The 26,436-nt window shown below is 37.8% G+C and overlaps 2 protein-coding genes across 2 annotated transcripts in view; both read left to right on the forward strand.

The window, feature by feature from the left end:
- Nucleotides 1–1,626, forward strand: part of LOC121430731 — a 51,076-nt gene extending 49,450 nt beyond the window's left edge. Inside the window, exon 10 of the mRNA XM_041628105.1 lies at nt 661–1,626. Coding sequence (XP_041484039.1) covers nt 661–1,462 — 802 coding nt within the window. The 3' untranslated portion in view covers nt 1,463–1,626. The remainder of the gene's footprint in view (nt 1–660) is intronic.
- Nucleotides 1,627–8,557: 6,931 nt separating this feature from the next.
- LOC121430805 (probable thiopurine S-methyltransferase) overlaps nt 8,558–26,436 on the forward strand; it is a 31,636-nt gene continuing 13,757 nt past the window's right edge. The window contains exon 1 of the mRNA XM_041628213.1: nt 8,558–8,927. The gene's annotated coding sequence lies outside the window, so the exon portion shown is untranslated. The remainder of the gene's footprint in view (nt 8,928–26,436) is intronic.

The raw sequence follows: 26,436 nt of genomic DNA on the forward strand, positions 1-26,436 counted from the left end.
CATGTATTTTTAGATGTTGACGTTGCTGGCTTTCCATAGTTGTGATTGATTGGATCAATCATAACTCTGTAAGACGGAGCACAGAAAGACAGATGAGACAAATTTGGGATATCTCTGCGTTGTCTCAGTAACTACAGTAAGAGGGACGTCTCCAACATAAATTTTTTTTCGGCCATACTAAGGAGACCTCTCTGGGCCTTATTCAGACAAGGTGAAAAGCACTTTGCCCACCAGCGGGGATGTTGCTGCAATTTATCCACGTAGTCACTGCGAGACCGCGTCAGAAACATTTCTGAGACGTCGCAGAAACTAAACTTTATTGTCCATCATGTTAAATAGGATTCAACTCTGTACAATTTAGACTCCTTTCCCGTTAATGTGAAATGTTTGAATATTTAATGAACAAGGTCCAATGATCAAGAATGCTAGATTTATTTTACAAAAAAAGGTCTACAAAATAGGATTAGACTGGTAGATGTGTTTATGGTTTTTGTGGTAATGAGTAAATGGCTGTGAAGAATAGAAAAGACGTGTCAGTATTATATCGAACCGATAAAGCGAGGTTCAATGATAAAGATAATGTCATTATTTTCATTTATGTCAATGAAATTGATTTATTTCAAATTATTGTTCAACAAGGTTTATGTTTTTTCCCTTCAGGAGGCCGAAGTATGAACGAAAACCACTCCATGTTCGGACTTCCTGGAGCCCTCTTCACATCCGATCTTCCTGGACTCCCACCTACCTTCACAAGGGAGAGCTAAACGCCGAGCCACACATGTACGAAACAACTAGCCAAGGAGGGGCTAGCCTTCACTCCACTCCCATGCACCGTGCCGTAACTCCAGGCGGAACCTCCGAGCACGAGTACGCTAGCTACCATGAATTCCAGCATGATCTTCTGGTGGAGGACACAGCGCTTCTACACTCCCCAATCGAGAAGGTGTCCAACGGACGTCTGACGCTCAAGGATAGTGGCGATTGCTGTAGTCCTACAGCGACTACCACCATGGTGGTCAACGAATTGTACAACCCGCAGGGGAATCCTGAACACAACATCTACGAGATCACGGAAGATGAGTTCCAACTCCTGCGGGAGTCGCAGCTTCTTGATAACAGAGAACAACCCGCGTTGCCTCGGAGAACGTCCCTTGACGCGAGGATAAAAGAAGAAGAGCACATATATGAACCGGAACCGATTAGTGAGTTGTCTTTCGCAATGGACAAGGACCACGTGTATAGCTCAGCAGACTATGCGTACGCGGAAGTTGATGCCAGAGACAGTGGGGTGGGTACCCTCAGTATGAGCATGAGGTTACGGGGGTCACTCCCATGCTTCCACGAAACTATGGTGAAGAATGAACTCTATGTTTCATCGGACAACGTAGAGGAGCAACCGGTGACAGAAGAACCTGACAACACGGTCATGGTCGATAACATTCTTTACAAACCACAATCCTAGCGGCAACCTTAGCCAAAATTGTTCCTAGACAGCGTTTATTCTGTCAATGAAAGCGTCATTCCTGGTATTAGTGGAGTTATTTTTTTTTTGTATCGTGTCGCCGCGTGTCGCTGACAAAACGCCATCTTGTGGCGTAACCACTTGCATGACTGGTGAGAAATCGCAATAATGAAGAAAGTACGGTATTAAACGCTCTATGGATGTAGATGAGCAACTGAAGGCACATTTTAGAAATTGTAGCATGATCATGATGGTAGATGAGACCGATTGGATGGCGTCCTAAAGACCTTGATATGACATGGTTTCAGGCAAACTAGTGTTCAAAACACCGAACATTCGCTGACTATAAACAGCGGTTTGTGCGTAAATGAAAATTCATTATATATATATATATATATTCATTATGTATGTAACTTGAAATACTGCGATGTAGTGTGTACAGCTGCTAAAGTGAAAATGTGCAGTCTAGAATTTCATACTTATCCATGTCAATCAACTATGACCTCGTTTTCTATTTCCATATTTTCTCTCTTTCAAAATGGCATCTTGAACATTCGAATGTAAATAATTTGTCTAAGCAAATAAAATAAATTGTATTTATATTTTGATACTTTTAGAACTAATGAGCGATGTTGTAAATAACTATACCGTCCTAACTTGCCTTTTCTTTGTATGTATTGTATTTTCTAATAGCCTATTTCGATCTGTATACACAGATGTAAAAATCTCCACCGAGAAGAACTCCCAGGTTGCCAATAAGTTGTGAAATATAATTTATATTCATTTATTTTGTTCTATGTTCTGTAGAAAATACTGTCAAGAAAATGATGTCGCGGATTTCTACGAAAAAAAAGAAAATGTAATGATTCGTACAGTGGCTATAATGATAAAACTGCTACTATCATTCATACAACAACAAGCCGTTCGAGCTTTTGTGACACCGTAAATCGTCACTTTATATAATGTTCATCTTTGACTGTAGTTATTTTTAAAGAAACATTTTTAAGTATGGATCCAAAAAGAGAAAATAAAATTTATTTTCGACACGTCTCTCTTAAACATAGTGCCTCCTTTTGTTATGTTTTTGTTTTATCATCCGTTCTGTCTCGATGTATGGTGGCTCAGCGGTAGAGCGTCCGCCTCATGAACGGGAGGTCGTGGGTTCGATCCTCGGCCGAGTCATACCGGCCTTATAAAAATGGGACCTTCTGCCTTCTTGCTAGGCACTCAGCATTTAGATTGGAGAAGGGTAGTAATAACATGTTATGTTATGCAGGGCCCGCTGGTAGAGCAGTTTCCTAACTGAATTGGCTACCCTGGGTAAATAAAACGTTATTATTATTATTATTATGTATTGCTGTCTGTCTTTCTCTCTGTTAACCCCTCTCTCTCTCTCTCAAACCTACCTCCCTCATAGCATGGACCGAACTACAAATGGACTGAGCATGAACAGCTTTTATTTCCTATTTAAAGGACAAGTCCACCCAAACAAAGAGTGGATTTGAATAAAAAGAGAAAAATCTAACAAACATAAAACTGAAAATTTCGTCAAAATCGGATGTCAAATAAGAAAGTTACGGCCTTTTAAAGTTTTGCTTAATTTCACAAAACAGTAAAATATATGCACATCCTGGTTGGTATGCAAATGAGGGGACTGATGACGTCACCCACTCATTATTTCTATTGTATTCTACCATATGAAATATTTTGATTTTCTCCCCCTTGTCATGTGAAATCGAGTTTTATTCCTCCCTGAACATGTGTAATCATTGTTCAACATTATGTGGTTCAGTCAAGTTCTACATTATTGTTAATTCTGTAAAATTTCAAATATTTTATAATTCAAACAATATATAACAAAAAAAATAGTGAGTGATGGACATCACCGACTCTCTCATTTGCATATCACTGAGTTGTGCATACTTGTATAACTGTTTTGAGATAAATAAGCGAAACCTAATGTCACAACTTTTTTACTTTGCATCCGATTTTGATGAAATGTTAAGCATTATATATACTTGTTAAATTTTCCTCTATTTATTAAAATCAAAAATTTTCTTGGGTGGACTTGACCTTTAATCACACCAATCTTCATTCCATTTTGTATCTTCTTGAATGCAGGTTTGTTTTATAGGATTGTTAGAAAGAGCAACGACCTATGTTAAAGTATGGATTCCATCAGTATCGGGAAATCACATTGTTCTGAGGGATACCTAAATTTATTTGTGTGACCCATCGAGTGTTACTTGCATAATGTAAATAAATTCGATGCCCCCCCCCCAAAAAAAAGAACCCAAACAAACACATATCGCAGTTTCAGAAGTTCCACCCATCTAAACAATAGAAGCATCTTACGATAGGAAAAGGTGACTCTTGCCCATATTTGAGGCAATTCTTCAAAAAGAAATTATTATCTGTATAGCGGACATCATTAGACACATTTATGAAGACAATCATTGGGTCAATAAAATAGATTGAACACAGGCATGAGGCAGATTTAACAATGTTCCAATATTGTCCTATACCCATGAAGCCGAAATCTATATAATAAATTTGAAGAAAAAAATACTCCTGGGGGGGTACGTGTTTCACAAAGATTTAAGTATGACTTGGAGTCGCACTTAAATGTCTAGTTGCGCGCAGTATAAAAGGCATGACAGCATTGGTCAGATCATGCCAAGAGGACGCGCACTACTGCGTATTGATCAATAAGATTGCGCGTTGCATATCATGTACGCGTCGACATTTAAGTGCGACCCAAGTCATACTAAAATCTTTGTGAAACACCCCCCAGAACTATGATGCATTGAAAAGTATCCAAAATATACCTAATAAATCATATTTTTACTTTTTTACACGTAGGAGTATGTTGTGAATATTGGACTCTCTGAATAAAGAACTCGGGTTCGATCAAAAGAATTTCAGAGTACATTTTGCTCATTTGATTTCCAAAACACGTTCAGAGGACCATAATTAGCAGCGGAGGTTGTCGGTGGATAGTCAGCATGGTCAGCACTCTGGATGAAAGTAAATACGTTAACTTCGGGAATATGATGCAAAATAATATATTCGAGGGCAAAATGCCATTGTCGCCCGCCTTCCTTCGGTCTCAGTCCATTTGTAGTAGGATCCATGCCCATAGGTTCGAAACTCGAGTGATACCAGTGCATACATGTAGACTACCGAAGTGTGACGTCATATTTTTTTCTTTTGTTTTTCATTTTTGAAACCATATTTCGGTTCAGCATGATAAAAATACATCCACAGCCAAATTCTAGAGGGAACCGGTCCATGAGGCCCAAAGATTTGACGCCATGCATGTGTCGTCACCGAATAATACAAAAGATAAAATGGATGATGTATTAACAATGTCTTTACATATATAAAAAATAATAGTGGGCCTAAGATGGAGCCTTGAGGGACACCACAAGTGACGTCATCACTTCGGTACTTTGTACATTTGTCATCATAGTGGTGGTCTGTGCGTGTGTGTGAGTGGGTGTGTGTGGGGTGTGTGTGTGTGTTAAGATTAATGTTGTCTATTACACTTTTGCTCGGGATCTGTCTTATCTGAAAGGAGAAGAGTAATATGAATTATGGAGGAAAACCAATTGTATCTTCTTAGAAAAATGTAAAAAGAGAGTGGCTTGTATAAGGGTGTCTGTTTTGATTATCCATTACATTCGATTAACTACATTTGCGATCGACCATATGACATGCTGGAATTTTTCAATAAAATGTCTCAGCTGCTGGGCATAAGTTTTGTGACCCCGACTTGCCAGTTGCCTGTGAATTTTCAGGCAAGCTGTTGGGATTAACATGCTCGCAGAGGACGGTATATTGGTTTGAATATATTTTTTCTTCCCTACATAAATCAATCATTCTTAAATACAAACCAGAATGCTGCCCTCTTTAAAAATTTTGAATTGAAATAAATGAAAGTTGATGATTATTCTGTCGAAAGTCTTCTTTGTTGTTCTTGTTCTCCTTCTTCCTCTAATTCTTCGTCCCTTTTTCGCGTCTTCTTTCCGTTTTTCTTTCCCTTTTTTTTGTATTTCTTTTCCTTGTACCTCCAAAAGGGGGCTGGGGCAACCTCGCTCCCAGGACCCGCACATGGTAGTACCAGTAGTGTTGTGATAATAAAGACAATAAATACAATGGTGGTCAAGGTGAAAGCGCTTATAAACACACGATTGAGTTTTGATTCCTTTCAAGGTTTCCTTGCCTTTACCAGTGGCCTTGAAATTCCCCTTTAAACACACACTTATCCTTATTCTCGAATCGCAATTCATATTTGGCTCAATATGTACAAAATATTCCGCGTGGGGAGAAACGTTTCCTCCCCTCACAAAACGTTTTGCAAACAAGGAACAAACACTAAGCGGGAAAATGTTTATCGAGAAATCGCAAGAGGCGCGGAGGAATTAGGAACAGCACCTCGTCTTTGGCCTCGCCCATCCGTTGACCTTCAAATCGGGTTTCCACCAATTAGACGCTGGTGCCTCAAGGTTATTCCCAAGGTAACGTCCCCGTCACACCAGCGAATCGGCATCCTAACCGAGCAGAGATAATGCGTTATTTCCAATGATACATGTATACCCCCGCTCAGTTTTGCGAATCGTTTTAGGTTGGTGTGACGGCGACGAGGCCGAGGTAGATAAGGCCGATCTTTGGATTCTGGAATAGAGTAGGCTATTCGCTGGTGCGTGTTGGGGCCTAGCTACCCATTTTATTTTTTACATTATTTTTTTCTTTAATAAAAGAGGGCAGCATTTATTGTTTCGTTCCCCCCCCCCTTTCCAATCAATGGATTATCATACTTTCTCAGGTAACACACTGTATGATGACGATGGTGGTGATGATCATAATCATAATGATTAAGGACGAGGACGATGATGATGATGATTAAGATGGTGATAGTGATGAAGATGACAATGATGATGATTACTAAGATGATGGTGGTGATAGTGGTGATGATGGTGGTGATGGTAGTGGTTATGATGATGTTGATGATGTGGTGATGATGGTGATGATGATGATGATGATGATGGTGGTGGTGGTGAAGGCGGTGGTGTTGGTGATGGTGGTGTTGATGACGATAATTATGATGGTGATTAATTGATTTGTGTTAACAGTTAACACTAATCACACACATACTAGTATGTGTGTAATATCAATGTTGTTATTTCAATTGTTTAATTGATTATTGGAACCTTAATTTCGTGAGGTTAATGCTTGTAATAACAACAATCAACATCGGGAATAATGATCTTAATCATTGTAACGTAATGGAGTCATGGTAACCCCACTGGTAATGTTTCTGTAAGTTATGAAAAGACGGGGCAAAATGGCAATGACATTGAGGTTCCCCGAAACAGACCCTTTTGAATTATGACTGGAGGCTTACAAAATAATTACTTCCGACTGTTCAAATAGCTCCTAATGATCACAAGTGGGTGTGTGCGTTGCATGAAACGAGAAAAAGGAAGGGAAAATTAGGGCACTTTAGACTCGTTCAAAATTATCGACGTCAAGTTATTGATTTCCTATATCGTCTGATAAGCTCTGAAAATGAATTAAAGGCTAAACCAACACTATTAAATTGTGAATATTATTTGTTGTTTCGTTTTAAGAAACACAATTTTTGGAACACGTTAAAATTCATGCAAGAAATATAATGTTTTTGTTCATTTTTGTTTTCATCGGAATTACTATCCTTAAATTATTTGAAAATTATTTTATGTTATAGTTTTGCAGTCTTTCCGAATAATCTTCACAAATGATATTCTTAAAACAAGGTTCCAATAGCGACAACTGGAGGGGAATGCATCGAGACACTCTAGCATCACAATGACCACTCTTAAAAATTAGATGATAAACATCAACGTCAAAACTAAAATATTTGATGAGCCCCCCCCCCAAAAAAAACAAAAAATAATAATAATAATAATAAAATAAATAAATAAATGAAAAAAATAGGGGGCCAAACATGACGTCTGGGGCCAAACGTTCTAAATCTATTTTGTTTTTCAAATAGATTATGACATAATATTTCACCTTTTCTCTTTGATTATTGTTCCCTTTCTCCCTTTTTCTTGGTCGTGAAATTATCTGTACGCCAGTGTTGTGCGTGTCAATATTAAGCAAGTTAGCTTGTCATAGAAACAAAAAGCCTTAATGGTGTTGAATAATTCTTACCCATCTCCTCCACTCACTAATTCTAGCGAAGGACTAAAACAATCCAATTTCATGGTTACATGAAGAATTATCCAACGATGTTTGGGAATATTGCAATAATTAGTGTACCTTGCTAGAATTGAGTATGATTCTTATTCAGGCTATGTTTTACCTTTGGGCTAAAAGCAATATAATATTGGGATAGTAGGCCTAATATGAGAATAAAACCACTAAAGAAGAAAACAAATGGTGGCAACTGTATCATCAATATAATCACCATGACAACGGTATGATAAATACATGCGCACATTTCTTACACGTTGCACGTTGTCACTGTAAGCAATTTGAAATTTGGCACTGTCATTGCAGACGTGTGAACTTGATGAACTTTATAGTTGTCAGGGGAAAACCAAATTCAGAGTCGGAAATAATTCTGAGCTAGATCTCGTGGGGGCCAAAAGACGCACTTACTTGGCACTAAAGAGGCACTGACTCCCTCGCACCCAGGTTGGATTTATTCAATATAATCAAAACTATGTCAAAAGTTTATTTTCGAAATTGTAAACATAATTTATGTGATTAAATAAAGTGTTACTTAAAGCACTCATCTAATCATAAAAACAAACATCGAAGATGCCATTACTCTACTCCCAATTTAATTCACTATTTTTGTTGTTGTTGTAAGCTTGTGAATCTATTTCAATCAATTATATATATTAAACTGGAAGTTTAGAAGCAACGCATGTCCGAGATATGTAATTTCATCTGCCGCCCTCTATTATTGAGAGCATGCCAATGGTAATGACAACTTCGCTCTTTTGTTTTCATTAAAAGTTAATCTAAATCAGTCATCATTATGACTCCATGATGAGGGATGCAACCAACGATAGCCCCCAGTGTGAAATAACCCCCCCCCCCCATCTCTCTTTCCCTCTCCCTCTCTCTGGGGCTGATATAGGCTTGGCAAGCGGCTGCTCGTAATTTTTTTTTCGTTAACCACGTTAACGCTCTCTGTGTCCATGATTAGCAAACGGCAGCTACAAATAACACGGCTTAGCTCAACGAGGTATCATTCTAACGCGAGAAGGGATGAGGGGAAAACTAATACGGGCGATATCCGCACCAGGAAATTTGAGAGTCATAATATCGCGATAGTTGTTAATGACACTTCATTTTGTTGTTCTTTAGTAAGTGATAAATACAGTTCTCCGCTGGATCAACAAACTAAAGGCTACTTAGAATCGTCGCACGAATGCAGACATATTTCTCTCTTTTTTCCGCTTAATTGGTAAGTTATCCGCAACGTTTTTATACTATATATAATTTAAGTCACGATTATTAACGTTGTTTTTCGATCAGCATTGTCTTGTATTTACCGGTTTAGCATTACGGTATAGGCTTATCTGTTAAACGCATCGGACGCCGTTCCAATGTATTGAACGCTGTCTAAAAGCTGATTATTATAAATTTTATTATTGAATTCATGATATCGCCCATCGCATCATAAACTTGCTACATGTAGATGGTCGGATTGTACATTGTTTGAGAATATTTATGAAGTTTTGACCGAAATAAAAAAATATACATTCTATTGATGAGACCCCCTCTGACTTTGAAATAAAATCTCTCTATTAATGTCGAATCATGATCCTATAAAATAGATCATATCGATCATTAATGCCGGCATTAATGACTTCATTTCATTGTGGGTTTGAAATGTGTTTTTGCCTTTTGCGTTCGCAAGTCTTATTCAGACCTATTACGCGATTATATAGTACGTTTAGACCATATACCTGTTTCATGTGTTTCTTAAAAACAACAGCATACTTAAAATTGCCGTTATTCAATTTTTAATACTTTATCGAAGTGCAACGAAATATTTTACTCTTAAATTCTCCTGCTGGTTAATACCCCCATGCAATAAACACTTCATTAACACCATATTAAAAGTTGAGGCCATGATAAAAGAAAGTCACACCTTCATTTCGTATACATTCCCAAGCTTGTCTCGTCAGTCGTCACTATTCATAATAATGTAAATACCAATATCATGAATATGTTGTTGAAATAAATAAAAAAAAAGAGAGAAAAATACATGTCTGCGATACCACATTATGAAACGCTGTTTGAAATATGAAGCACGTTGTTTATTGCTCTGTTTAATAACTTTTTTATTGTTTAATTTTGTCAAACAGCTTGTTTGAAACTATAAACTTTTTTTTAACTTCTTCTAAAACCCTTTTTCCGAAAATGTTTAAAGTTGCTTTTTTTCATACAGCTCAAAATGTGAAACATTTTCCATTTTTTTATTTAGTGTCGTGGAAATAATATAAAAGCGGTTAGCACAAAAGACTCATTTACCATTTTTATTCAATCAAAATCGTTTGTTTTTAGACATTCTTTTCGTTATGTCTATATTCTGAATGAAAGAAAGCCAGACGGGATGAATATTAGTTTAAAAAAAAAAACGATTATGTGGGCTATCGGCTATTGCGCCAGTTATCCCTATTTATAGGCATCGCTTTTGTGCGCACTTAGGTCATAATATGTATTCGTCCTGACTCCGGAATTTTGGATGTGGTCAACTTGGTCAATAATGAGCAATGGTCACTCAAATAATTGCTTGGACCTTCGGCTCAACATTCGTGCATTAAAACTAGATTGTTGTGCTCTACTTATTTCTTAATCCACGAATCTCACCATCACAACATTCGTACGGGGGTATCACATAGGCAAACACGGCCCATGCCCAAATCACACCAACGAAATTCGTCCCAGACCGGCCAAAGCGATCATGTTAGTATCAATTGATGAGCTATCGGTCTGTTTCGAGTTGGCATCGTTTGTGTGAAAGTAGCAATATGTATTGTGTTTTGTAGCTGTACAAAAGGAGGATTGTAATGATTATGTAACTCTAGTGTGATCCCAGTGTGATCTAGATCTGCACCGAATGTAAAAAAAGGAAAAAGAAAAAAAAAAGAATAATGTACTCGTTGACTTATTTCGAATTTGTCGAATGCCAGTTCGTCCACTTGCCAACTCGTTTACTATCATTTGGTCTACCATCGGTTTGTCCACTAACGGCCCTCATGGTTTAATTGCATTTTTGTCCACTCACCATTTCGTCCAATAACCAGTTGGTCCAATAGCCATTTAATCCATATACCATTTCGTCTGATTGAACTAAATGTTAATTGGACGAAATCAATGAAAATAAAATGGATATTAGAACAACGCGTTACGGGACGAAATGGTCATAGACAAACTGGTGATTCGACGAAGTGATGATTGGAACAAATGGTTGCTTGACGAAATGTTGATGGACGTAATGGCATTTGACTTAATGAATGGACGAGTTGGCAATAGGCGATTTGGCAATTTACATTTGGACCGAGGCAAGATGTCATGAAAGAACAACAATATTGGATTTTCTGGGGATCATTTGCTGATTTTGCTCCAAAGAAGTTTTAGGAGGGGCTCTTATTTGTTTGCTTTATTTTGCTTTGCGAGAAGAGTAGGGCCACTAGTGATGGTCCAGCCATTCTACCGATAAACATGATAAACGTCACGATCTATAACCAGTCTAAATGCGAGCATGTCCCATTTTGTTCAACTATACTTCCACTAGCAAATTGCAACTTGTGTATACTCTACCCCCCCCCGCCCCCATCTAATACAAAGCCTTCAAAACATTTCATAGTCATGGATATTTAGAGCTCAAGAAAATTCAGATCATCATGCATTTTATAGATGAAATATATATATTTATACCCTGAACGCGCTTATCGAATTTTTAACTTGAAACAGAATAATCACAGCAACATAAAAAGAACAATTAGGAAATCAAATATGACATAAAAAGTAAACGTAAATATATAACAAGTAGGCATAGAAATATCAGAGTAATTTCGTGTTGTTGTTTTTTTTTTTGTTCTGGTTGCCCGTATATAATAACGATATTCATGATTCTTAAAGGGGAAATTCACCTTGACAAAAGTTTATTGTAAAAATAGCAAAAAAAAAATACTAAAAAATATTGCCGAAGGTTTGAGAAAAATTCATCAAATAATTAAAAAGTTATTAGAATTTCAATTATTTGATTTGTGACGTCATATGCGAGCAGCATTCCTACATAGCGAATGGTAAAAAATCAATGAAATGTCATTTTCTCAGAAAATTGAAAACGGTTTTCACTGTACCTTTAGTATATCAATAGACAAATCATTTCACACCCGATCATGAAAAGAAAACAAAATTAAGTCATCAAGAACCATACAAAATTTGAAATTCATGCATTTTATATTACATAACACATGGGGCAGCTGCTCGTTTATGACGTCACAAATCCAAAACTTTGAACTCTAATAACTTTCTTACTCTTTAACGGATTTTCTTCAAACCTTCATCGATATTTTTTACTATTTTTTCTGCTATTTTACAACAAAGTTTTCTTCAGGGTGAACTTCCCCTTTAATAGCTAAAATCATTGAGAATTAGATAATCATTGGGTGAAACAACGATTCAACATGCAGAGGATAGGCCTATGTATTTGTTTTTATTTTACGTTGATTTTGTACGTCTGCTTTGGGTAGTATGTAATCATATACATGATATAATTTAGATCCAAATAGGTTTATAAGAAGAGCATCCTAATAACAATATGCACAGCAAAGACTGTGGTGTTAACCGGTGTACATAGAGGACCACACCAGTTATTTTACACCGGTGTTAAATTGGTGGTGTTAGTTTTACACCTATAGGTGTTATTACAACACCTGTGGTTGTTACATTTGCACTTTTTGGTGTTATGTTCTATCTGTAGGGTGTTATTTTAAGACCTCAGGGTCTGGTCCTCTATTATCACCAATTGGTGTCAGTTTTAACACTAATTTATTTAACACCACAGTTTTTACAGTGTGGTGATCTAAATTACAACACCGTCCGATATCCTTATATTTGCCCAGATCATTGATACAACTCTGCAATTTGGATCATCCGTCTAATAGGTTTAAATTTGATAATTATTCGATTAATTTGAGGCAATTTCCTGACTGGAATGTACCGAAAGATCACGTTTTAGATCCATTTTCTTTCATTAATTGCTGCCATGTCGATAGGTCTGGAGTGACTGACCTGTTCATGCCAGTAATAGCAGGTATCTAGAGCCCGTAACACAAGGCTTAGCAATCATCTTACAACATTTTTCTACGATTGATTGCTTAGACTACAATGTACAATCAATCGTGAAAATCTAGCGTACGATTAATCGCTGAACTTTGTGTAACGGAACCCGGTGATGGAGTTGACCGCGATGGAAGCTTTCGTAAAATGTGTGTCTGTGACATAATACCGTCTATCACAATAAGGTCAATTCTATGGTTCCAGTCAGTCTGATGACGGTACCTCCAAACCGACCGATATTATTTCATTCGCATAAGCGAATATATCTTTGATCATTTAAAGGGATGGTCCAGGTTGGATATATCTATATCTCAATAAATAGAGTAAAATTCACAAAGCAAAATGCTGAAAATTTGATTAAAATCGGATAACAAAGAACAAAGTTATTGACTTTGTAAATATTTGCATTATTCCGGTGAAACAGTGCTAGGCATGTCTTTATGAATATTCATTAGGTATGCTGATCATGTCATATCCCCACTTGTTCTTTTGTATCTCATTATACGAAATTAGGTTTCTTCAAAATATTTTACCAAGATCTAAAACAAGTGGATTCACAACTGATTAAGCAGTTAAGTGAATTAGTTATATATTGCCGCAACTTATTTCATCACAATGGAGCCACATCATTTACACATGTATGAAATAATAAAAAGTTATGATTTCATGCAATAACACAAGAAAAGGGAAATGGTTTGGGTTTCCACCTGATGAATATTCATGACGATGTGCATATGACTGTTTTCACAAAATATTGATAAGCTTTGAAATTCAATAACGTCGTTATTTGTGATCCGAATTTGACAGAATTTTCAGCGGTAAATTTTACTCTTATAGATACAAATATTGTCAGCCCGGATCATCCCTTTAACAGTATGTTGGATTGATGTGACTGTGCCGTTGGCCTGCTGCCTTATCAGTGCACAATGTCATTTTTTGGCCTGGACATTTCATAAAGCAATCCATTCAAAGAAGCCTTTATTCTGTTAGTTATAAGTTTTTAGCCTTTTTATTCGATGAACGCATGGAATGCAATTCACATTCGTAGAAACCGGGCAAGTGAAAAGCTGGCGTCTGAAAAAGTACAGTTTTTATTACTTTTTTTATTGACCCTTTTTCATATGTAGACTCGTAGATAGTGGATTCTCTTAGGCATGTTAGATTTGCGTTTCAAGATGTTTTTTACAAAAGTTTGCATCAGATAGTGTTGATGGAATTCTAGCTGGAGTGTGAAATCTTTATAGCCTTTTTATACAGTGAACTTTAACATGAAGGCCGACCTCATTGATTCACATATCATCTCTTCCCTTTTTATTTTAGATATTACAGTGTATAAGGAGACATAATTATTGGTCTAAGTTTATAACCATCATGGCCATGCGCTAAAAGACATGCTCTTTTGATACTCATTATTGGTCCCACAATACATTGCGATTATTTTAACTCCTGCGCACAGGGCAATAATTATTTTTACTGTCTCCGTGCGTATGCATAACCATTTTACTGTCAAATAAATTGATGTGTTGGAATGCCCCTCTCTGTCCCTTTGTTTGTCTTTTCTTTCCCATCTTGACATCTATTCCTACCCTCTCCTGCTGTTTCTCCGAGACTCCCTTCCAATAAAAGTCCGTCAAGTTGGAGAAATGACAATAAACTTGATCAACCACCGACTCATGTTTCACAAACATTCTCAATTTTCCTTCAACATCGCAACGTGGAAAAACAGAGCCGAACCTAACAACCAAAATTAAAATGAGATCATTTTCATCTTTTGTGAGTCGGCCTTCACTCTATTTGTTTTTCATCCAAACAGCAATACTGTTTGGTTTATTATTTGGTTTATTAAATACGCTGGCGTTTCCAATTCAACGAAGGGGCGGATAGGGCATGCTGCGCTCCGTTGCAACGCTTTTGTTTCATTCCTTTGTTGGGGAGAAACGAACCATTTTTTAAAGTGCCAACAAATTAATTGTTTGCGCTATATCTCTCATATAAAATGATTTATTACCGTTCTGGTATATCTGTTTAAGTAATATTTTGTAATGGGAGGGACGTTCTTATGATTTATTGTCATGATTGTTTTCGCAAAAGCGTGACATGTTCTAACTTGAGTCCTTGCTAAGACTAGAGTATTGGAAAAATGATGAACGCATTTCTTTTTATGCCCTTCCTTCTTGTTTTATGATGTAGGTCATTATATCATGTATATTCATGTTGATGTATGTCGCTGAGTATATTAGTCCAACCATAGAGCCCTGCTAATAAAAAAATGATAAACCATTGCCAAAGGGGTATTAGCAGAAAGAGCAGGCCTATGATATATTAGATTTAATTTTCAACATGATTGTGGTTCAAAGCAAACAGACGTACAAGTCAATCAATCAGCTAACCTGCCAACCAATCAACTGACTTACCAATTAACTCACTAACCAATCAACTGAATAACCAATCAACTGAATAACCAACCAACTGACTTACCAACCAACTGACTTACCAACCAACTGACTCACCAATCAAATGACTAACCAACCAACTGACTAACCAACCAACTGACTTACCAATCAACTGACTCACCAATCAACTAACTAACCAATCAACTGAATAACCAACCAACTGACTTACCAATCAACTGACTAACCAACCAACTGACTCACCAATCAACTGAATAACCAACCAACTGACTCACCAATCAACTGAATAACCAACCAACTGACTTACAAATCAACTGAATAACCAACCAACTGACTAACTAATCAACTGAATAACCAACCAACTGACTCACCAATCAACTGAATAACCAACCAACTGACTTACCAATCAACTGACTAACCAACTGACTCACCAATCAACTGAATAACCAACCAACTGACTTACCAATCAACTGACTAACCAACCAATTAACTAACCAGTCAACTGACTAACCAATCAACTAACTAACCAATCAACTGACTAACCAACCAACTGACTTACCAATCAACTGACTAACCAACCAACTGACTTACCTACCAACAGACTTACCAATCAACTGAATAACCAACCTACTGACTGGTGGGAGAATCACCTGACTAACCAGTCAACTGACTAACCAATCAACTAACTAACCAATCAACTGACTAACCAACCAACTGACTAACCAACCAACTGACTCACCAATCAACTGACTAACCAACCAACTGGCTTACCAATCAACTAACTAACCAATCAACTGACTAACTAAGCAACTGACTCACCAATCAACTGACTAACCAACCAACTGACTTACCAAAAAAAAGAAAACAAATCACGACCAAGAAAAAAAATAGATTTCTGAAATGAAAATATCGAAATTTTTGCTTGCTCGCTTGCATTTTTAAAAATTAATTTAACGAGATACGCCATTTCTAGCCCCCCCCCCCTCCCCCATATTGTTGACTCATTACGCCAATGGGCAATCATCTATTGCAAACTTAGTCTTAGATAGCACGAGAGAGCATCTAGAACCCTAAAACTTCCTGGGCCCTTTTAGCGGACCCTGGACCTCGGGCGCAAGGGACTTCGCGCTCGTGATGTGCGCTTCGCGCATCAAGTTGGAATCTCCAGTTTGCTAGGGGATCCAGGTGGGAGAATCTTCTGATCAAAAGGTGCTTTGGGTTGGAGTCTCTGTTCCAAGTTCCAAGTTTTCTATTAAATTGGTCATGTGAATAAAAGTTGAATCAAACATTTAAATGAAAAAAAAAACAGTGGCCTAGAAAATCAAACAATCATTCGAGCCTTCCACAATGCGATGAATTATTGATTCAATGTGTCATTAATAAAATACATGGGCAAACCAGAAAGTCAATTTACTCCAATGATCACCCAGCCAATCACCCAGAACGTAAAACCTTTTCGCCTATCAGTATGTTAACTAACGGTATACAATATGGTATGATCCTTAAGTCACGATATGTCAATAGGCCTATGCTTTGGCGAGTTTTTATATGAATTAAATCAAATTCAATCACAATTAATCGATAATAATAGTCAGTTCTTTTATATCACATCATATCACATCATAAATTACGTCTCTATGCGCTTCCAAAGGACTTGGATATTATTACCCTGGCTTTAGCCCCGAGGACTTACAGCGCTGTGGCATTTCAAGGAATAAATTCCTGCCAGGTACCAATTCACCTCACCTGGGTTGAGATGCAGCACAATGTGGATAAATGTCTTGCTGAAGGAAACTACGCCATGGCTGGGATTTGAACCCACGACCCTCTGTTTCAAAGTCCGTAGACTAATCCGCTGGGCCACAACGCTCCGATGGATGATTTTATTAATAATGAACAAATAAACATCCAAATCAAAACCATAGGATATGGAAAGTGTCAACTGCATGTATAGTACAGAATTGTAGAAGAAAAAAAAACACATGACGTTTCTTTTGCGAGGTATGATGTCATGAAATACATGAAGTTGAATCCGAAGCATAACTTTCTAATTAATCAAAACCGCAATGAATCACCGCCAACCCCTATTGCGATGAATCATTTAATTTCGCATGTATGAAATAAAATATGCACTTAATGAAGACATGTATTAAAAACATTGTTTGCATGCGTTGTGCTTGTTGACGATGCTGAAACGGACGTAGTGTTATCCTAGACTAACCATGCATGCATGAGTGATCGTTCCTTCGTCAAATCATACGCGAAGAGGGGCTTGTGGATGAATCGGTAATATTGTTTTGGAGAGCAGATATAATACGCGTTTGACAAATTATGAATATAAGTGTATTGTTTATTTTTGTCGTATCTTCTAGGATGAAGAGAAGATTACACTATTGTATTAAGAATGATTGATTGACAGGTTATTCCTGACAATTTTTGATTGATTGAAGAATGGGTTGTGTCTTGATGATGATGATAGCGGTGGTGGTTCTGGTGGTGACGATGACCATGGTGACGACGATGGTGTTGAGGGTTTATTTTCTTTTGGTCCAATGCCAATTCGTCCAATCGCCAACACGTCTACTATCATTTGGTCTACTTTATGTTCGTCCAATACCCACATGGTCCAATTGCCATTTCGTCCACTTCGTCTGATAACCCGTCGGTCCAATAGCCATTTAGTCCTTATCCCATTTGGTCTAATTAGACTAAGCCGTTAATTGGGCATATTGAATGAAAATAAAACGAATATTAGACCAACTGGTTATGAGAAGAAATGTTCTTAGACGAACTGGTGATTAATCAGACGTAGTGATGATTGGACCAAATGGTTATTGGACGGTTTGGACCAAAGGGTTGTTAGACAAAATGTTGATGGAGGGAATAGCATTAGACCAAATGAAGGTAGACCGTGTCGTTAGTGGACGAATTGGCAATTTACCGTTTTGGATGGTAATGATATAGTGACGATTGTAATGTGATGGTGGTGGTAATCGTTGGGGAAATGGGGTGGTAGCGGTGGTGATGGTGGTTGAGGTGGTGGCGCTGGTGGTGGTGATGGTGGTTGTAGTGGTGGTGTTTGTGGTGGTGGTGGTGGTGGTGGTGGTGGTGGTGGTTGTGGTGGTGCTGGTGGTGGTGGTGGTGGTGATGGTGGTGGCGGTGGTGATGGTGGGGTGGTGGTTGTGATGATGATGATGATGATTAAGTATTAATATGTAATGAAGATGTGGATATTAATAAATGGAGAAACAAAGTAATAAACATTGATAAATTATAATGGCTTAAATTGCCATGTTAAACGTCTGCGCGTTCCGATAACGTCAAATATAACCAAATAGAAATTTCATCAGAGATTTCACAAAAAGCGAAATAGTGAAAATCATAAAAACGGAAATCGAGAAATATACAAACACGTGAATGTGAATGCAGCAAAGATTAGTGGACGACGTTGATGCATTAAGTGATCAATAATAATTATGTCCATGTATGTGACCATTAATACAGATTACAACAAATTCAATAGGATTAAACGTATACATTGTGGCTTAAGGCCTGTATTTTTCCTCAATTTGTTCTATTTACCCATAATCCCATTCCAATCCCATCTATTCATTCATGTCATTCTTTTGTGTGTTTTGTTTTCTTTCGTTCAATCGCTTTTCGGTTTCACGCTGTAATGCGACATGACTCGACAAAAAAGGGAGAGGAATTATGTAAACATAAACCCCTTCACAGACTTACAAGGTGATACGGTGACCTAAACTGACCCCGGACCAAGGCACTGTCCAGGAGGAAATTTGGTCGTATTTATAAAAAAAAACGGTTTTATTCGATTAAAAAAAATGTTGCTGTTTCCAATAGTGGTGTTGCTGTGCCGCAGTTTGATGCTCTGTTTTGCTGATACGCGTTTGTTCGACACGATTTATTTTTGTTTTATCAGTTTTTTTTGTTTGTTAATTTATTTGTTTGTTTGTTGGTTTTTGTTTACTATACAGGCCCTTAATGTCCTCGGAATGCAGGAATTAATTACTTGTGTACACTCTCTTAAAACCACCCATGTACCCCTCCTCTTTCTCGTATCCCACCCCTTCTTCCACCTCTCTCACTCTCTCTCCCACCCCCCCCCCCCCTTCTCCCTCTCTCTCCTCTTTTATCTCCCATGTTTCCTATGCCTCCAAAATTAATATTGTCTCTACCCTACCTTTCTACTCGTTGACCTACGAGACCCATCTGCCCACCCTCCCTCTCTCCCCTTCTGTACGTCTGGGTGCACATATTACGTAACAATTGTCTCAAGGTCGTCTATGTTATTATCTGTCTGGGTATATTTTTTTCCAAACCTTAAGTCTTCCCCCAGGTCAGTGGTTTTCAATAAAATGTGGTCCTATTTTGTGATCTACAAATCACTTTTTCATCCTATTTGATGTAGACCTACTACACCCAGAAACATTCGTGCATTACGATTTAAGTTTGAATTCAATAGACGACAACAATAACTTCAGTCTAAGTATTTTGCAAGATATAAAAGACGAAACATTGTTTTTTCGTCAAGATTTTATTTAAATTCTCCCTTTTACAAATTCCCCTCTGTGTGACCTTTTATTATATATCGCAAAGATTGTTTAAAATGAAACCCATCCAACCCCATCCCATTTCTTTCTTTCTTTCTGTCTTCTTTCTTTCTTTCTTTCCTTTTCTTTTCTTTTCTTTTCTTTCTTTCTTTCTTTCTTTCTTCCTTTCTTCCTTCCTTCCTTCCTTCTTTCCTTTCTTTCTTCTTTCTTTCTTTCTTTCTTTCTTTCTTTCTTTCTTTCTTTCTTTCTTTCTTTCTTCCTTTCTTCCTTTCTTTCTTATTTATCTCTCCCCTTCTCTCTCTCCCTCTCCCGTTATTACCCCCTCTCTATCCATGTCTTTCTCTCATTTCCCCATCTTGTCTTTCTCCTCTCCCTCCCCTCTCTTTCCACTCCCTCCCCGCTCTGTCTGTCTCTTTCTCTCTTCCTCTCCCCATATCCATCCCTCTCCGTTTCTCCCCTCCCCAGGCACTTAAAAACATCCGAGCTACCGGTCCCGAAATCAAAACCCGATCAATCAAATCCGTGACCATGATCCGAATATGTGCATGAAAAGGATATCACTCCCTCATCCAGGGCATTATCATGATAACGCTACACATTATACGGTATGTCGGTCACATCGGGACACCGACTGCAATCCGATCAAAGCTCTGTAAACGTTTTTTCAATGACATGCCATTATGCCCCGGTGTGACCGTTTGAGATTGGTCTTTGTGGTGTGACGAAAGCATTATCCAGGGTAGCCACGGAATAACTACCGTGCTTTGAATGAGTTGCACAAACTTTGTCAGCAGCAGGAGCTATTTCACTCTGAAGGTCAGACTTTTTTTTGTCCAGATCGCAGACCAAGAGGCTGGAATGTCTGACCGTTTGGATAATTATATTTGCTCACTATTACGCGAATGTTCAGCATCCGTCCACGAATGTTCTAGCGATGTTACGTAACGGGAGACGATAAATGGTGAAGAACGCCCATGAATTATCAGACAACGAACTATGGAAACAGACGAGGTTGTACTAAAGTTCTGACAGGCTCGCTAACTCATGTCCAGTATCTGAAGATTTGGGTATATGCCTCCGCAATTATTTTAGTTTCACCCCCCCCGCGCTCACGGAACTTAGTTGATTCATGGACCTACTTTGATGCATGCATTTTCGGCCAGCTAGACAGATATCCAGTCGTTTTGGGCAATTATATTTTTGCATCATTTTCTTTATCTCCAATATTAGATATATTTTAAATGTTGACAGTACGAAATAAAATAGTTTGCAAATAATAATTGTGCATTCATCAATATGAAATACAGTCATGTCATCATGATCGTAGGCCTAAATGAAATGCTAGAAACGTTTGCAAAAGGGAGAGAAGATGGAATCTGTTAAAATCAAAGTGCTGTTAATGGTTGTACGTAAACAAACATATTTATAGAGAAGCAATAGAAATGTATTCATTTAAAATATTCGAAAGTAATTTTGACTGTGTTTACACCTAATCACCATTCATATCAAGCTTTTATCTATTTGACATATCCTGAACGGATCTTTTTTTAAATTACGTGTTTAAAAAACGGAAGGCTTTTATTTGGAGATAAAGTTATAAACAAAATGATAAGCATATTGAATGGGCTTATATAAATATCTTGAACATGAATGTAATTATTTTCAGTACTTAATATCTTCTATTTGTATACAAACTACGGCAATATTATTCGTTTAACAAAAGTTGAAAAGTTGTGCAAAGTTAGTATACAGTATACACACCAACATGCATTACCTTGGGTCGTGGGTGTCGAACCCCTCCCCCCCCCTTCACCCTTCTACGCCAAATAATACGTTATCGGTGTGTAGGCTCAGCTTGATCAGTGGGGCGTCGATGTGGTAAAGTGGTAGCGACTCCCCTCTTTCAATCAGAAGGACGTGGGTTCGAATCCCAGCCATGGCATGGCGTGTTTTCCTTCAGCAATAAATTCGCCCTCCTGCACTCGACCCATGTGAGGTGAATTGGTACCCGGTAGGATATTTTTTCCCCTGAACGCTGTTCATTTACAACCAGGGTAGTATATGACATCAAGTATTTAAGAGCAGTAAAGTAATATAGTAGCTGCGCTATATAAATGAATTTAACATGTTAAAGCGCCCGTCTCCCTATCAGCAGGCGCGTAGCCAGGGGGGGCGGTGGGGGCGGTCGCCCCCCCCCCCCCAAAACGTCCCCAAGAAGAAAAAAAAGAAGGGAAAAAAGAGAGGAGAAAAGGAAAAGGGAAGGGAGGAAAGGGAAGAAAGGAAGGTAGCTTTGTTTTTTTTTCCTTTTTATTCTTTATTTTTTTCTCAAAAGAGAAACTCTTTCACTCTTCTTGCTCTAAATTTATATACGAATTTTGCTTCCGCGCTGCGCGCGGTTAAATGACAATATTGAAGTTCTCCATTGTTTCCCCCCTATCTCTAACCCTGTTTTTCCACCTCAGCTATCTGCTTCTTTTGCCAGTTAAAGTTAAAATATTAGGGCATGAATTTGAGTAAGATTAGGCCGAAGTAAATATATGAAGTTATCTTTTTTTTTTAATTGATCGCGCAACTTCTGGTCTGGTCGACTCCGGGCGGGTAAAATCTTTATATCAGTTTCTGCCGTCACCTCCATAAAGTCAACTTCTCCCGCTTTTCAGCTCATTACTAAACAACCATAATTTTGGGGCAAACAGGTTCCTAATTTAAAAAGAGGAAGGTATGAAATTCGTGTCGTATTAAATAAAAAAGTACAATATTTTTTTATCAAATTGTATTAAACTTCATGTCATTTCCCTGTATACATTCATCTCCTGTCCTGTTTTGCGCCCTCAGTTTGAAATTTTGAATGACACTTAAGTTTCTTTATATTCAAAATGAAGCGCTTCAGGATAAGTCAGAAAAAATAGACATCCTTTTTTTATATAGATAGTTTCAATGCATCGCAGAAGTTTCAACTTTTTGCGCACTATTTTCCTTGTAATGAAGTTCAATAATCTTAGAAAATCAATTGAATTAGAGCCGATTGGGTATAAGAGATATCTACATTTGATGAAACGTCAGCCTTTTGAAATTTCAGAGTTTCATTGCTCTGCGCGGGGAGGAATATCTTCCTCTACCAATCTTCTCCTCTGTTTTGGGAGTTAAAAATATGCACTGTTGCTAAATTGTTTGTAATCAAATCTGATCTTTCCAAAGAAAGTATTCAATATATCTTTGAGAAAACCCTTTTCTCGGGACCCTTTTTATGGCAAGAAAAATTGATAAAACGCTTTAGCTTCCGCGCTTCGCGCTGAGTTATTATCATTTTAATTTCTTCCATTGTATACCTCTTTTGTGCATTCACAATCACTTTTGAAAACAAGGTTCAAAATTGCAATATAGTCAACCGAATTGGAGGTACTAGAGACAAGAGAAACGGCTCCTTTTCATTTTAATTTATGAAACACTAAAAGCTTCGCGCTTCGCGCGGGAGGGGGAAACTCCCCCTCCCTGCACCCACCCCCTAGGGAGCGCGCTTCGCGCGCTCTGTAAGTGTTGGCACGCTTCGCGTGCATTTACCGCCCCCTCCAAAATGAAATCCTGGCTACGCGGTTGCCTATCAGAAGGTCGGGGTTCTAGCCCCGGACCCGTCAGACCAAAAAGACGTTAATAACAAGGGGTCGCTGCTACCCTGTTTGGCAACGATGATCTGGTGCTGCCCAGTCAGTGGCTGCCGGAAACACGATAAATTTGTACTTTTGATTGTTATTTCGAACAATGAAATGCGAATTTTCATTTTCATGTATCAAGTCTTCAAAAATAAAAGACTCTCATTATAGAATCACTTCATCTTGTAAAATACACAATAGTCGTGTCGGTTGCGTATCACCCGTGTTTTGTAGCTTAAAAATAAACGAACTTACAAATAATAACGTTTGCATTTTTAGAATCTTATTTTCATGCAATATTCAGTTTTACGCTTGACTGATTACTTTTTATGCACTCTTTTTATTAAAATCAACTTGTTATTTTGGGGTAGTTTCGCCCATTAGGAGAGAGCATGAATTTCGCCCCATCATATACAGGCAAAGTATATCTAACACTATCGATGCAACGTTAACGAGGTCCCCCTTTTTATTAATTCTTCACATTTGTTACAATTGTGGCGGACGACCTCCACGCACACACTCATCCAAACTTTAAGTCATATGAAAACCGCAAAAGGGAGCTAAAAGGGCTAAACAAGCAATCCAACAATAATTGTTCCAAAATAGAATTGTTGTACCGACTTCGAACAAAGAAATCAAGGACAAAGAAAGGCTATGATTATCTAGCTTGTTACATCGTCAAGGGCAGCTGTAACAATTATTGAAGACAATGAAGTCGAATCATTTTCTTTTTTTTCTTTCTCTCCAATTTCACTATTGTCTGATGATATCAATAACAATCGACATACAAACATATTCACCGTGAATTGAACGAGAGCGCACTTGGTTAGTACCCCCCCCCCAAAAAAAAATTAATACATAACTAAAATAAAATAAATGTATACGTTACTAGAGTCGTAGCTTGATTTTCATTGCCATGTATAATTCTGATCTTGGAGGTGTTGGTGGTGATGGTGATAATGATGATGATGCTGGTGACGGGTAACTGGTGTTGTAAATTGTGTTTCTGCTCATTATACATTTTTTTAAAGTTTTGTTGTAAGTTTTTCGAGTGAAACCCATCTTCTTCTTTTTCTATTCTTAAGTTTGAAATCTTATTTAAAACCGTGAGTTTCAATGCAGATAAAGCTAGGCAAATACATGCTAAAAAATTCGAACAGGTGTGAAGATAAGAATTCCTACATGTGCATCATTTATTTTCTTATTCGATTTTTGTTTGATTATATGGCCTGAAAGAATTAAGGTTTTCTGTGAAGGACTTTCTTATTTTTTTGTGTTCGATTTCGTATCGCGGAAAACTATACTAAGATCTTATGGTAATCTGCTAGTGAAATCGGTATATATATATCTCTCTAAAATATTTTAAACTTGCATGGCGGGGTGTCATTATCGTTCATCCATCATCATGATATCGGCCAGCTATACTCCGGATAGCCGGATGCTCGAATATCAGTCCAGCCTGTCGGGTGCAATAACCTTTCTTCATCGGATCAGAAAAAAGTCTTACCCCTCCCGTTTGCGACGAAGAAGATTTAAAACACACACATTATTTTAAAGATCATAACAAGTAATTTGCTTGATAATTTTAATTGACATTATTGACATTGGCCGGGTTTGGCAAACATCTTCGCAATCAGAACTTTAGACTACGCTGTCATATTGAGAGAGACTGCTCGAAACAATTGACACAGCAAAGGTTGCACTTCGGCTCATTTTCTTTCAAAACCCGATTGCTGAGAAATATAAATGTGAAGTATCCAATAAAACACATTTGGTATTTTCCGTCTTCCACGTCAAAGCTGTTTGAGGACAAATCAATAGAACTTCCTCTTCTGAACATGGGTTATCTAAAGATGACAAAATGTGGGGCACACATAACAGTTGCCAAGAATGCATATGGAAATTTTATTTGTTTGAATGTTGGATAACACAGGGATAAATGCACTGCTCACTGGCATAGGTGCCTTGGCCGGCCTGGATCGATCCCCTGATTTTCAGGTGTCGGCCAGGCGCCTCAGACCGATCTGGCAACAGCACCCTTCCTGATGTCAGGACATTTTCAAGTAGAAAATAGATCATCAAACGGAGAAGGGCCAGAAGTCATATTGTAAAATATACTACCTGACACATCACTCTCCCATTTGTTTTTCTGTTTCACCCTTACGCTCTTCTTCATATCACTTCGGGATCATCAGTTGCGCGTAATGAGTTATCGATTTGTAATTCTTCTACCGCGTGTGTGACGTATTCGTATGTGTTTTTTTATATTAACTTTCTCTTTACGGTATTAATTGTTATCTGCATGAATTACTGATAACAGTTCTTGCAAGACACCCGCATATTGTCACGAAATTTCGATGTACTAGTATACTTATTAATATATTTTCGACCCCAGGTGTACTTTCTTTCTATTACGTACATTTTAAAACAAAACCGATAAAACCGATAAGGAATTAACATAAGTAAATAGTAAAAAATTGTCTTATTTCATGTCCAGATTATAGAATAAAATTTGGAGGGGAGATTAGAGCCCCCCCCCTCCCATTTCTTAGTTTACCATTTTAACTCATTCAGATATGGTATCACAATAATTATCGCTCCCTCATCGCAAAGCTGATAAGGAATTATAATATTACTATCGACAATAATGATGATAATTATTGGTTCTTTGCGCATGGCCATTTACATTTTAACAACTCGAGGAGCTTTTAAGGACTCTATATACCATCATGACCATTATCCCCGTACGCCTTTACAGCGCACAAGCATTTCGAGGAATGAGTTCTTGTCAGGTAGTCGTTTGCTTCACGTGGGTTGAGTCCAGCACAATGTAGATATTATTCTTGCCGAAGGAAATTACGCCATGGTTTGGATTCGAACCCACTACCTCTGTTTCAAAAGTCCGGAGTCTTACCACTAGGCCACGACGCTTCACAATGTATATTGCAAGGTGATGTGATAAACCGTCCTTTTACACGGTAAAA

The sequence above is a fragment of the Lytechinus variegatus genome, chromosome 17 (genome assembly GCF_018143015.1).
Source record: "Lytechinus variegatus isolate NC3 chromosome 17, Lvar_3.0, whole genome shotgun sequence".
Classification (NCBI taxonomy): Eukaryota; Metazoa; Echinodermata; class Echinoidea; order Temnopleuroida; family Toxopneustidae; genus Lytechinus; species Lytechinus variegatus.